Consider the following 14,460-nt stretch of genomic DNA (forward strand, 5'->3'; position numbering starts at 1 on the left):
GGCATAAAGTATAAAAACTGGCAGTTGTATAGAACCTTGGTAAGGCTGCACTTGGAATATTGCGCACAATTCTTTTTTTTTTAAATAATTTTTATTGAAAAATTTTGTATTTATACAACAGCATCAAACCATGATAAAATACCAACCATAACAATAATAATAGCAATCATAAACATTCACCCCTCCTCAATGAACAACACAATATATTAACAACAACTTAAATTAACACAATGTTAAGTTACATAACCATAGGAAAACAAAATAGAAACTACAATAAGAAACCGCCCCAAACCCCCCCCCCCCCCCCCCCCCCCCCCCGGGTTACCTGCAAGTATCTGAACATGTTCCCTTGGGGGAGCCCAAATTTATAGATAGATAGAACAGTACAGCACAGAACAGGCCCTTCGGCCCTCGATGTTGTGCCGAGCAATGATCACCTTACTCAAACCCACCCTATACCCGTTTTTAGGACACTACGGGCAATTTAGCATGGCCAATCCACCTAACCTGCACATCTTTGGACTGTGGGAGGAAACCAGAGCACCCGGAGGAAACCCACGCACACATGGTGAGGACGTGCAGACTCCACACAGACAGTGGCCCAGCTGGGAATCGAACCTGGGACCCTGGAGCTGTGAAGCATTTATGCTAACCACCATGCTACCATGCTGCCCGTTCCCCCAGGTTATCTTCCAGTTCCCCCAGGCCCGCAAACCTCCCGCCAATAAACAGGTCCCTCAGTTTACTGATGCCCACCCTTTGCCACCCCCGAAATCCCACGTCAGTGTTCCCCGGGATGAACCGATGATTTGCACCTAATGGAGCCTCTATCGAGCCCCCTGTTTCCCCCCTATGCCGTCTCCATTGTCCCCAGATTCTTAGGGTCGCCGCCACCACCGGGCTCGTGGTATACCTCTTAGGAGAGAGTGGCAACAGCGCCGTTACCAGGGCACCCAGGCTCGTACCTCTACAAGACGCCATCTCCATTCTTTTCCACGCCGCCCCCCCCCCCCCCCCCCCCCCACCCGTCCATCACCCATTTACGCACCATTGACACATTGGCTGCCCAGTAGTACCCCAAAAGGTTGGGCAGCGCCAGCCCGCCTCTATCCCTCCCTCGCTCCAGGAAAACCCTCTTCACTCTCAGAGTCCCATGTGCCCACACAAAGCTCAAAATACTGCTAGTCACTCTCCTAAAGAAGGCCCTGGGGATGAAGATGGGCAGGCACTGAAAGAGGAACAAGAACCTAGGAAGCACCGTCATTTTGACGGACTGCACGCTCCCCGTTAACGACAATGGCAGCATGTCCCACCTCTTGAACTCCTCCTCCATCTGATCCACAAGCCTAGTGAAATTATGCTTGTGAAGAGTCCCCCAGTCCTTGGCCACCTGCACCCCAGGTACCTAAAACTCTCCCCTGCCCTCCTAAGCGGGAGCCTTCCAATTCCTTCCTCCTGGTCTCCAGGGTGCACCACAGACACCTCTTACCTAAATTTAGTTTATACCATGAAAAGGTCCCAAACTCAGCTAGCAGCTCCATCACCCCCGGCATCCCTCCCACCGGGTCCGCCACATACATAACAGGTCATCGGCATACAACGACACCCTATGTTCCTCTCCACCTCGCACCAAGCCTCTCCACCTCTCTGAATCCCTCAACACCATCGCCAATGGCTCGATTGCCAATGCAAACAACAAGGGGGACAGGGGGCATCCCTGCCTGGTCCCTTGGTAAAGCCGGAAGTACTCCGACCTTCTCCCATTCGTGGCCACGCACGCCATCGGGGCCTCAAATAGCAGCCTTACTCATCTAATAAACCCTTCACCAAATCCAAACCTCCCCAACACCTCCCATAAGTAACCCCACTCCACTCTATCGAAGGCCTTCTCTGCATCCAGCGCCACCACTATCTCAGCCTCCCCCTCCATCGCCGGCATCATGATGACATTCAACAATCTCCGCACATTCGTGTTCAGCTGCCTTCCCTTCACAAACCCTGTCTGGTCCTCGTGTACAACCCCTGGCACACAGTCCTCTATCCTGGTGGCCAGGATTTTTGCCAGCACCTTGGCGTCCACATTGAGGAGAGATATGGGCCTGTATGAACCACACTGCTGGGGGTCCTTGTCCCTCTTTAAGATTAACGAAATCAGCGCCCGCGACATCGTCGGGGGCAAAGTCCCCCATTCCCACACTTCATTAAGTGTCCGCACCAGCAAGGGGCCCACTCGGTCCACAAACTTTTTATAAAATTCCACCGGGAACCCATCCGGCCCCGGCACCTTCCCTGACTGCATCTGCCGATCCCCTTAACCAGCTCCTCCAGCTCAATCGGCGCCCCCACCCCCTCCACCTGCTCCTCCTGCACCTTCGGGAAAGAAAGCCCGTCGAGGAACCTCTCCATTCCCCTCCTCTCCACCGTTGGCTCCGACCGGTACAGTTCCCCGTAAAAGTCTTTGAAGACCTCATTCACCTCTACCCCCTTCCGCACCACATTCCCACTCTCGTCTCTCACTCCAGCAATTTTCTAAGACACATCCCGCTTGCGGAGCTGATGAGCCAGCATCCTACTCGCCTTTTCACCATGTTCGTACACTGCCCCTTGTGCCTTCCTCCACTGTGCCTCCGCCTTTCTATTGGTCAGCAAATCAAATTTAGCCTGTAGGCTGCGCCTCTCCCCCAACAGTCCCTCCTCTGGTGCCTCTGCGTACCTCCTGTCTACCTCCAGCATCTTTCCCACCAGTCTATCCCGCTAACTCCTCTCGCTCCTCTCCCTGTGTGCCCGGATGGATATCAGCTCCCCACGAATCACTGCCTTCAAGGGCTTCCCAGACCATCCCCACCTGGACCTCCCCCGTATCATTCACCTCGAGGTACCCCTCAATACTTGCCCGGACCCTCCTACACACCTCCTCCTCCGCCAACAACCCCACATCCAACCGCCACAACGGGCGCTGATCCCGCACCTCCCCCATCTCCAACTCTATCCAATGCGGAGCGTGGTCGGAGATTGCAATGGCCGAATATTCGGCCTCCTCCACTCTCAGAATCAGTCCCCTACTCACCATGAAGAAGTCTATCCGAGAATAGACCCTATGTACGTGGGAGAAGAAAGAGTACTCCCGTGCCCTCGGCCTCACAAACCTCCATGGATCCACCCCTCCCATCTGGTCCATAAACCCTCTCAGTACCTTGGCTGCCGCCGGCCACCTACCCGTCCTAGAGCTGGACCGATCCAGTGAAGGATCCAACACCGTATTGAAGTCCCCCCCCATAATCAGACCTCCCGCCTCTCGATCCGGGACCCGTCCCAGCATACCCCTCATAAAGCCCGCATCATCCCAGTTTGGGGCATACACACTAGCAAGTACCACCTTCTCTCCTTGTAGCATGCCCCTAACCATAACATACCTACCCCCCCTTATCCGCCACAACCTCAGATGCCTCAAACGACACATTTTTCCCCACCAGAATCGCCACTCCCCGGTTCTTCACATCCAACCCAGAGTGGAAAACCTGCCCCGCCCACCCCTTCCTCAGACGGACCTGGTCCGCCACCTTCAGGTGGGTCTCCTGAAGCATTGCCACATCTGCCTTTAGCCCCCTCAGATGAGCAAGTACCCTCGACCGCTTCGGCCCATTCAATCCTCTCGCATTCCAGGTGACCAACCGGATCAGAGGGCTTCCCGCCCCCCTCCCCCGTCGACTAGCCATAGCCCGTCGACTGCCCGCCCCAGGCCAGCACCCCCCGCCCGACCCAGTCCCCACAGCGACGACACCTCACCTCCGTCCCCCCAGCCCCCACCAGCTCCTTCCTGACCCTACCAGCAGCAACCCGGTATCCCCCCCCCCCTCCCCCCCCCCCCCCCCCCCCCCCCCCCCCCCCCCAAGGCTAGGAACCCTCCGAGCCGCGAACCGTCCTCCATTGTACTTCCGTGGGTCAGCTAACTTCTGCTGACCCTGGAAACTCCCGCCAATAACCCGACCCCTCCCAAAGTGGGATCATCCCCATCCTATCCCTCCTCCAGGCAACGCTCCAGCGCGGGGAAGAACCAGTTAAGGCCCCGCCCCCCCATCATCGTCTCCACCCCCCAGCCCCGCAACGCGGGAAACCAGAGAAAAGCCTGTGCTTTCGCCCTGCCCCACCACACCCTTCTGACGCAGCTCCCAAATATCAGCCCCCCTCCATACCCCCAACCCGATATAGAATACAACAAACCCCCCCAACCCCCCCCCCCCGCAAGATACAAAACTCCAACAATGCCCCACAACAAAAAAAACAGAACAACACCCCAATAAATAACCATATCAAAATTACAACGGTACAGAAAAAGAGAACACAGCAACAGCAGAAACCAACAATAAAGTATTACAACCGACCCCGCAACCCCCAACCCCTAGTTCGAGTCCAGCTTCTCCGTCCGCACGAAGGCCCACGCCTCCTCCGGGGAATCAAAATAATAATGCCGGTCCGAATAAGTTACCCACAGGCGCGCAGGCTGCAACATTCCGAACTTTATCTTCTTCTTGTAGAGCACCTCTTTCATCCGATTAAACCCGGACCGCTGCTTAGCCACCTCCGCACTCCAATCCTGGTAGATCCGTACTACCCCATTCTCCCAGTTGCTGCTCTTCACCTTCTTGGCCCAGCGCAGCACGCACTCCCGATCACTGAACCGGTGGAACCTCACCAGCACCGCACGCGGGGGTTCATTCTCCTTCGGCCTCCTGGCCAGTACCCTGTGGGCTCCCTCCAGCTCCAGGGGCAGATGGAAAGATCCGGCCCCCACTATCAAGTTCAGCATCGTAGCCACATAGGTTGTCAGATCCGACCCCTCCAGCCCCTCCGCAAGGCCCAAGATCCTCAGATTTTTCCGCCTCATGCGGTGATCAAGCTCCTCGAAGCGGTCTTGCCACTTCTTGTGGAGTGCCTCGTGCCCCTCCACCTTACCCACGAGGACCGCGGCCTCCTCCTCTCGTTCAGTGCCCTGCGTCTGCAACGCCTTGATGGCAGCACCCTGGGTCGTCTGAATCTCTGAGAGCCTTTTGTTCGTTTCCTGCAGAGAGCTCAGTACCTCAGCCTTGAAATCTGCAAAACAGCGCAGGAGAGCAGCTTGCTGCTCCTGGGCCCACTGCTTCCACTCCTCTGGGGCTCCGCCGGCCGCCATCTTGGATTTCTTCCCTCGTTTTTTTCTGGGGAGCTGCTGCCACTTTTTCCCCCTTTCCACTCCGAGTTCGGGTCACGAAATGCGGAGAAAGTCGATCAGCACACTTTCCCCCACCGGGAGACGTCGAAAAAATTCAGTTTTGGGCTCTAAAAGAGCCGAAAAGTCCGTTTGAAACGGGAGCTCCCAAATATGCGGCTTCCTACGTCATCGCCACCACCGGAAGTCCATATTGCGCACAATTCTGGTCGCCACACTACCAGAAGGATGTGGAGGCTTTGGAGAGGGCTCAGAGGAGGTTTACCAGGATGTTGCCTGGTATGGAGGGTGTTAGCTATGTGGAGAGGCTGAATAGACTTGGACTGTTTTCATTAGAAAGACGGAGGTTGAGGGGTGGCCTGATATATGTCTACAAGATTATGAGGGGCATGGATAGAGTGGATGAGCAGAAACACTTTCGCAGGCTGGAGGGGTCAGTCACTAGGGGGCATCGGTTTAAGGTCCGTGGGGCAAAGTTTAGAGGAGATGCGCACGACAGATTTATTTACGCAGAGGGTGGTGAGTGCCTGGAATGCATTGCCAGGGGAGATTGTGGAAGCAGATGCATTAACAGCATCTTGACAAACACATGGATGGGATGGGTGTTGAGGGTTTTGGGAAAGGTTGGTATGATCACTGGTTTGGAGGTCGAGGGGCTTGTTCCTGTGCAGTATTGTTCTTTGTTCTTTTTTCTTGTCAAAGCAGGGACCGTTATAACTCATGACAATTTGCAGTCCCATGATGTGCAAAAACTTCTTTTGCAAAAACTTCTTTTGCACATGGGATGACGCTGGCACAGCTTAAATTTGGTAGTTTCATTACCTCTGGGTTGTTGGAGTAGTAATCAATTAGCAGTATGTATTCAGTGCCATCCAGGTAAAAAGAACAACCACAATCTTCATCCATGGTTTATTGACTAACTCACTTTCAGTCATGGGTTGCTTGTGTTGATGATTCTGATATCTTTGGCATGTTTCACAGTGTTCATTTGATGCCCTAATTGATCCATGACCAATAAGGGGCCTCACGGTAGCATGGTGGTTAGCATCAATGCTTCACAGCTCCAGGGTCCCAGGTTCGATTCCCGGCTGGGTCACTGTCTGTGTGGAGTCTGGACGTCCTCCCCGTGTGTGCGTGGGTTTCCTCCGGGTGCTCCGGTTTCCTCCCACAGTTTAAAGATGTGCGGGTTAGGTGGATTGGCCATGCTAAATTGCCCGTAGTGTAAGGTTAATGGGGGGATTGTTGGGTTACGGGTATATGGGTTACGTGGGTTTAAGTAGGGTGATCATTGCTCGGCACAACATCGAGGGCCGAAGGGCCTGTTCTGTGCTGTACTGTTCTATGTCTATGTCTAAACCGATTCTCTGGCCCGCCTCTTGCACTTCTCAATAGCCGAGTGCCCTTCTGGGGACTCTTTCATCTTTCTCTGTCTCAGGCTTTATTCATTTACAAATTCATGACCAAATTTTGCTCTATTGCAGAGGGCATCATGGTAGCACAGTGGTTAGCACTGTTGCTTCACAGCGCCAGAGTCCCAGGGTCAATTCCGTCTTGGACCATTGACTGCACGTTCTCCCCGTGTGTGCGTGGGTTTCCTCCAGGTGCTCTGGTTTCCTCCCACAGCCCAAAGATATGCAGGTTAGGCGGATTGACCATGCTAAATTGCCCTTAGTGTCCAAAAAAGGTTAGGTGGGGTTGCTGGGTTATGGGGATAGGTTGGAGGTGTAGATATAGGTAGGGTGCCCTTCACAAGGGCGGGTGTAGACTTTATGGGCCTAATGGTCTCTTTCTGCACTGTAAATTCTGTGATTCTCTGATAATTTGGAGTTGTCCGATACAGGCAGGGTTTCCATCACCAGATCGACCTGTCCATGTAATATTTCAGAGATGCTGTTCTTGTCCAATCTCAGGTGTCAGAATCCCCTGGAAGCATGAAGTTTACTAAAAATTGTGGCATTTTTCATCTCGCATGTAATCTCCTCTCTTTTGGGGATCTGGTAGTGTTCCCATTATATAGAACATAGAACATAGAACAGTACAGCACAGAACAGGCCCTTCGGCCCTCAATGTTGTGCTGAGCAATGATCACCCTACTCAAACTCACGTATCCACCCTATACCCGTAACCCAACAACCCCCCCCTTAACCTTACTTTTTATTAGGACACTACGGGCAATTTAGCATGGCCAATCCACCTAACCTGCACATCTTTGGACTGTTTTCATTCAGATCCTTGGGATCTATGCAAGTATGCAATTCTCCGTTCCGCTTTTTCATGCACACCGTTAAGCTAACCCAGTCAGTTCGCTCTTCCACTTTTTCTATGTCCCTCACCTCTTTATCTTATCAAGCTCGGTCTTGAGACGTTCTCGTGGTGGCCAATTGGTTCATCATTAATTTCATGTTGCCTGTTCAAGTCTATACTTTGTATAATTGATGAATCGCTGATTTTTGTAGCCTTGGCTATTACATCCACACTCTTTTGTTGCTGTCTTCTGTCATGGAACAGGCATTGCTGCGCAAAGTGATTTTTTTCTGACACTTCTGGTACAAGTTTTGTCGAATGCAGGACCTTTTCTCGGACCATGCATTCTGCCGCACTTCTGGCACAAAATGGCTCCAAAATTTTCTTAAAATAGCCACCGCTCAGACCAAGTTGCTGATTTTGCTGCAACACAGCAAAGATTGCATCAATTGCGCCCTTTTTTTCTCACCACTTTCTCAGATCTGGATCTCAGTGATTTGCTTTTGTGTTATCTCACTAGCCTTGCAGATTTTAATGGCATCTGCTTATTTTAAGTAGTTTTCCCTCAGCAATCGTTTGCGTAATTTATCACATTGTAAACTGTATACAATTTGGTCTTTTACCAATGAATCACGTAGGTCTGCAAAATTGCACGATTGCGCGTTGAGACGAACATCCGTGACAAAACAATGTTTTGCCCGATTTTTGCAGTCTCATCCTGAATATGTTTTGTTTTTTTCAGGATAGCAATAGTTATCAAATTGCTCGATTATTTTTAAGTTGCTCTGCTTGTCTTCCTCCGAAGCAAATTGAAAGGTATTGTACAAATCAATTGCTTGGGGGCCAGCTACTGTCATTAGGAGCGCTATTTTCCTCTCGTCAGAAACTCCTTGCAGACCTAGAACCTGCAGGTAAAAAGTGAACAGTTGCTTGAAAGCACGCCAGTTCACATCTACATTAACAGTCATGAGCAATTGGTTGGGGGTCTTCAATTCTTCCTCTCGCTTCGACAATCCTGGTAGTATTTTGTTACACAGCTGATTTTCTCCAAGTTTCTGAATGTTCTCTTCTGTCTTCTCGGCATACCTAACTTTCCCTCACTGTTATTTTTCAACACCCCAGTACCTGGTACCATGTAATGTTGTTTGATTGTGCTGATCTTGGATCTTGATGTGATAGTGTTAACAAAGAACATTAGACTTGATTTTACAACAAAACTATTTATAACTAACACTACTCTAAACATAGAACATAGAACATTACAGTGCAGTACGGGCCCTTCGGCCCTCGATGTTGTGCCGACCCGTGAAACCATCTGAAGCCTATCTGACCTACACTATTCCATTTTCATCCATATGTCTATCCAGTGACCACTTAAATGCCCTTAAAGTTGGCGAGTCTACTACTGTTGCAGGCAGGGCGTTCCACACCCCTACTACTCTCTGAGTAAAGAAACTGCCTCTGAATTGAACACCCCTCAATTTAAAGCTATGTCCCCTCGTGTTGGTCATCACCATCCGAGTAAAAAGACTCTCACTGTCCACCCTATCTAACCCTCTGACTATCTTATATATCTCTATTAAGTCACCTCTCAGCCTTCTCCTCTCTAACGAAAACAACCTCAAGTCCCTGAGCCTTTCCTCGTAAGACCTTCCCTCCATACCAGGCAACATCCTAGTAAATCTCCTCTGAACCCTTTCCAAAGCTTCCACATCCTTCCTATAATGTGGTGACCAGAACTGCACGCAGTACTCCAGGAGCGGCTGCACCAGAGTTATGTACAGCTGCAGCATGACCTTGTGGCTCCGAAACTCAATCCCCCTACTGATAAAGGCTAGCGCACCATATGCCTTCTTAACAGCCCTATTAACCTGGGTGGCAACTTTATGTACCTGGATGCCGAGATCTCTCTGTTCATCTACACTACCAAGAATCTTGCCATTAGCCCAGTACTCTGCATTCCTGTTACTCCTTCCAAAGTGAACCACCTCACACTTTTCCACATTAAACTCCATCTGCCACCTCTCAGCCCAGCTCTGCAGCTTATCTATGTCCCTCTGTATCCTATAACATCCTTCAGCACTATCCACAACTCCACCGACCTTCGTGTCATCTGCAAATTTACTAACCCATCCTTCTACACCCTCTTCCAGGTCATTTATAAAAATGACAAACATAATGACAAACATATAATGTCTAAGATTAATATGATTTGAAATAATGGTCTAACACTAACTTACACGGAGATACTACAGAGCTACTCTAATATGCGACTGCTATGAACTCCTCACTAACACCTTCTGTCGAACACATGGTGTGTCCGGGTCATGTACATGCATACTTACACCACCTGGTGGTCGGATGCTGGAACTACAGCAGTAAAACATATAACTTATAATGCACATACAGATGATGATGATGATCTACTGATATTATATACTGATAATAGTCTACCCATCATCACATCTCTGCATTTGTATGGGCATCCTCCGGGTGCTGCGGTTTCCTCCCACAGCCCAAAGATGTGCAGGTTAGGTGGATTGACCATGCTACATTTTCCTTTAGTGCCAAAGCTGAAGTGGGGTTGTAGGGAAGTGGGCCTGGATAGGGTGCTCTTTCAGAGGGTTAGTGCAGGCTGAATTACCTCCTTCTGCACTGTTGGGATTCTATGATTCTTATGAAAAGCTGCATTTTTGAATGGTGAGTAACTTCAAAGGGAAATGTTTTTGAAACCACCAAAGGAAGCTGGTGATGGATGTGGAAAATAAACAAATATTTGTATGGGTTCAATGATGTGTCAAGGGTATGGCTTTTCTCAGTTATGTCTGACCTGCTTTATATTCAGTTCAGAGCAGGCCCAGCAATGTTCTATTTGAATCACAAGGACAAAGTAGCAGGCATCTTTATGATATGCATTGATGACTTTCTGTGGGGAGGTTCTGCAGAATTTGAATAATGGATGATTGATAAAATGTCCTTGATTAGTTTCTTGTGCTAGTTACAGGACAATCCTCAGACCCACCTACAAGCTAACCTACAAGAATGTGACTGCTTTGGAATGGAGGTGCTGTCCTGGGTTGATGGGTATCAGCTGTGAGGATGGTAAGTCAGTAAGAAGCTGAGTTATGGAAACTCGTGAATTCAGAACATTATCCCTTACCAGGTGGGACTGTCGAGATACTGACATCACAAACAGGGTGTATTTAACGGCAGGCGATTCTTCCAGCCTCGTGGTGAGCGTAATGCTTTGCTCAACAGGAACATGGGGCAAAGAACCAGATCGACAATGTCTGCATTGGGAGCACAGCACAGGACAGACCCTTTGGCTCCCCAAGCCTGCGCCGACCATGCTGCCCGTCTAACCTAAAACCTTCCATGCTTCCATAACTCTCTATTCCCATCATATTCATGTATTCGCCAAGACATTCTCCAACCTCTTCTTCTAGCTAATGCCCTCCATATCAGGCAACATCCTGGTAAACCTCTTCTGTACCCTTTCCAAAACCTCCACGTCCTTCTGGTAGTGTAGCGACCAAAATTGAACACTATATTCCAAGTGTGGCCTAACTAAGGTACTATAAAACTGAAGTATGACTTGATAATTTTTATACTTAATGCCCCGGCCAATGAAGGCAAGCATGCCGTATGCCTTCTTGACTATATTCGCTGCCAAGTTCGGTGACCTATGAACCTGAACACCCAGATCCCACTTCCTGTCAGTACTCTTGAGGGTACTGCCATTCACTATATATTTCCCACCTGTTTTAGACCTTCCATGTGATGTGGCAGGGTCAAGAGGTGGGGAGTTTGAGGTGCTGCAGAGTTTCGGCACCTTCCCTTTGGGTGTCACCGGCACGAGCCCCATCACCGTGGCTCTTGGGCTACTCCATGGGATGGAGGTGCAAGCGGAGCTAACCTCTGAGGCTCCCCCACCACCTGGCGCTGCCAGTCCTGGCCCGCTGCAGTCTCGACCAGGGTCTGCATGCTCGCGGTGATGGAGCACAGGGAGTGGACCACATCATGCTGTGACTGTGTCACCATCTTCGGGGTCTGTGCGACATCAGCCAGTGACTGCGCCATCTCCCTCTGTATCTGTGCCACGTTGGCCCAGCACCTGGGCAATGCCTCCGATGTTCTCAGCCACGCTTTGGAGCGCAGTTGCAATATCCAGGTGACTCTGGTACACGGGCCGCCGGACCCGTGGAGCGGCCGGCAGCCCCGGCGCTGGAGCTGAGCGGCCAGGCCGCCCACAGACAGGCGGAAATAGTGGTAGCGAGTGAGCGGGCCGGCCCGGAACGGCGGCGGCTGCTGGGCCCCGGGCCGCCCCAAGCGGGGGCGGCGAGGCGCAGGACCGAGCGGCCCAGCTCGAAGCCGCGGGCCAGGAGCCGGCGCACCGACATTTTAGAAGTGTTCACTCATCCTTGCTGCCCCGAGGCTGACTTCTAAACACAAAAGTCCTCCAGACAACACGGCGGGAAATGATGGCTGGCGCCTCCACGGGGAATTTTACTTCCGAATGTCCGAACGGATCCCTGTTCGTTTGGAATGTTTTGGAAGAGTGCACCGAATACGGCAGGGACGTGGCCAGTGTTGCCCTGGGGTTGTTTTCCGTCTTGTGCTTCATGGTGTCTGCTTTCCCGCAGTGTATCAATTCTATTCGGGACGGAAACATGGCCCAGGCAGTGTCACTCTGGTTCTTGATGGGATGGCTGGCGGGTGACACGTGCAATTTTGTAGGTGCTTTCATAGCTCAGCAGTTGCCAATGCAGACGTACACCACTGTGTATTATGTTATAGTGGATCTGGTGATGGTAACAATGTATTGTTATTACAAATTGAAGAATAGGTCCAGACAATATGGGACTGCAATCAACGCCATTGCTGTATTTATGATACTCGGAGCAACTGTCTCCTTGCTACCAGAGGAAGGCATTGGGTCTCCGATTCAAGGGATGCAGAAGGTCACTAGCCGTTCTCTACTGACTGTTTCTGATTTATCCGCTAACCAGGAATTTACTACGAAAGAAATCATTGGTTTTACGATTGGCACCTTGTCGTCTGTGTTTTACCTGGCATCAAGGTTGCCTCAGCTGATCAGAAACGTGCAAAGGAAGTCGACGGAAGGCATCTCCCCCATCCTCTTTGTCCTGATGGTTATAGGGAATCTTGCATACGGCCTGAGTGTGATCCTGAAAGTCCCGAGAAAAGGGCAAAGTGAGGTTAACTACATGGTGCATCATTTACCCTGGTTGATCGGCAGTCTGGGAACCATGGGACTTGACCTTTCTATTTTGTGTCAATTTTTTATATATCGAGATCAGAACCCCGAAGAAAGAACGCCGCTGATTTTCGCAGGCGGGCACTGAACTTGGGCAGGATGAGAGGACAATATGAACGGCACGGTAAATGAAACCAGTCTCGTAGGAAAACCTGATTTCTTTTAGAACACAAGACCTATCCAGGCTTTTATTGAATTTCAACACGTTTAATTGTTTTTTTTAAAAAAGAAAATATTTTGGCAAGTAATCTGATTTCGAATCATCAAGAGAGAAACGGCAAACATCATAGAACATAGAACATAGAACAGTACAGCACAGAACAGGCCCTTCGGCCCTCAATGTTGTGCCTAGCCATGATCACCCTACTCAAACCCACGTATCCACCCTATACCCGTAACCCAGCTGACATTGACATACAGCTACTCCTGCAAACTCATCAGCCTTTGAAGCCACTGACAGGAATATCTGGATTGAGTGGGTGTAAAGCGCCTCTCATTGTGCCTCTTCAGTTCTTCATTCGGGACTGGCGCTTTCAAATTGGCTTGTCCACTCGGCTGCCCTGGGGCGATTTGTCACTTCTGTCCACGGAGCACCGTTATTGAAAAATTGGAGACCGATACCAGGCCGTTTTCATGTCAACAGCAGTCAGTCTGGATCAGTAGTGCTTTGGAGGAACTGAATCGGCAAAATCAAATCCCACTTTGAAAGTCACGGTCGATAGGCTTTGACATTCTGATATGGCCAACTATCAATACCTGTTACAACTGCAAAACCACAACTGCTCAGGATGACCAATAGAACTGCCTAGACAGGATTGTTGTTAACTATACTGCAATATTTTTGTTACTTTACGTTTAGACAGTTATTGGATTCAGAACGCTGAATATAAAAGGCCACTACGTACAGGAAACGGTTTAATCCTGGAAGGGTAGAGCTCCCTGATAATTGTATTGTCCGCTATGCTCCTGAATCATTCAGTATAGGAAGAACGGTTAGGTGGATTGGCCATGATAAATTGCCCCTTGGTGTTATGGGATATCCAGATTAGGTTATGGGATTACGGGTATAGGGCGGAGTGGATCGGTGCAGACTTAATGGGCCGAATGGTCTCCTCCTGCACTTTCGGGATGCTATTAAAATGACTGCCTGTGAGAGGGCAGCCCTGTCCTGGGCCTCAGCCACCGCCTGCACAGAATACCTCAAGCCTTTAACATCCTGATTCATGGCCAAAATCTTTTCTGCCAAGGTCTCCACCGCCGACGCCATCCGTGCAGTTTTGGCACACATGGGTGGCACACGTGGTCAGAACCACCTCCTGCACATGATTGGACTTCTCCCACTGCACCTACAAGTGCTGGATGGTTGCCGACAACCCCTCATGTAGTCCCTGACTCTGAGCCTGCATCTCTACTATCAATGTGACCGTCCGTTCCAGAAGCCCAAAACCCGCCTGGCTAGCAGCTAGTCCCTTGGGGCGGCCTGCCCTCTGACCATCCGCCCCCTCGGAGGTTCCTACCACCATCTGATATACCGGAGCTTGTTTGTGGTGCAGGAGCCTCTTCACTAAAGTGTCCAACCAAGCTGGGTGTCTCTGGGAAGGTGAAGGGTGTTGGAGATAGCTGCGATGGAAAGTCGGTGTCTTCATCGGACTCGAGCTCTGGGGTATTACGGGATATGAGTCGATGGCTTCTGTCCGTGTCGGTGCCGTGGTGGGGTTGTGGTCGGGTCGGT

General features: G+C 50.6%; 2 protein-coding genes across 2 annotated transcripts in view; both read left to right on the plus strand.

The window, feature by feature from the left end:
• Positions 1–10,445: 10,445 nt before the first annotated feature.
• Positions 10,446–14,460, plus strand: part of LOC119975203 (collagen alpha-1(XXVI) chain-like) — a 195,986-nt gene continuing 191,971 nt past the window's right edge. Inside the window, exon 1 of the mRNA XM_038814815.1 lies at positions 10,446–10,552. Within this exon, the coding sequence (XP_038670743.1) occupies positions 10,531–10,552 (22 nt within the window). The 5' untranslated portion in view covers positions 10,446–10,530. The remainder of the gene's footprint in view (positions 10,553–14,460) is intronic.
• LOC119975202 (lysosomal amino acid transporter 1 homolog) lies at positions 11,786–12,992 on the plus strand. Its single transcript, XM_038814814.1, has one exon. It carries the CDS (start codon positions 11,929–11,931, stop codon positions 12,814–12,816), a length of 888 nt encoding a protein of 295 aa, XP_038670742.1. The 5' UTR covers positions 11,786–11,928; the 3' UTR covers positions 12,817–12,992.

The sequence above is a fragment of the Scyliorhinus canicula genome, chromosome 12 (genome assembly GCF_902713615.1).
Source record: "Scyliorhinus canicula chromosome 12, sScyCan1.1, whole genome shotgun sequence".
Lineage (NCBI taxonomy): Eukaryota > Metazoa > Chordata > Chondrichthyes > Carcharhiniformes > Scyliorhinidae > Scyliorhinus > Scyliorhinus canicula.

What these genes read in the sequence shown, in the direction of transcription:
- LOC119975202 (XM_038814814.1), top strand. Translation starts at nt 11,929, where the DNA reads ATGATGGCTGGCGCCTCCACGGGGAATTTTACTTCCGAATGTCCGAAC.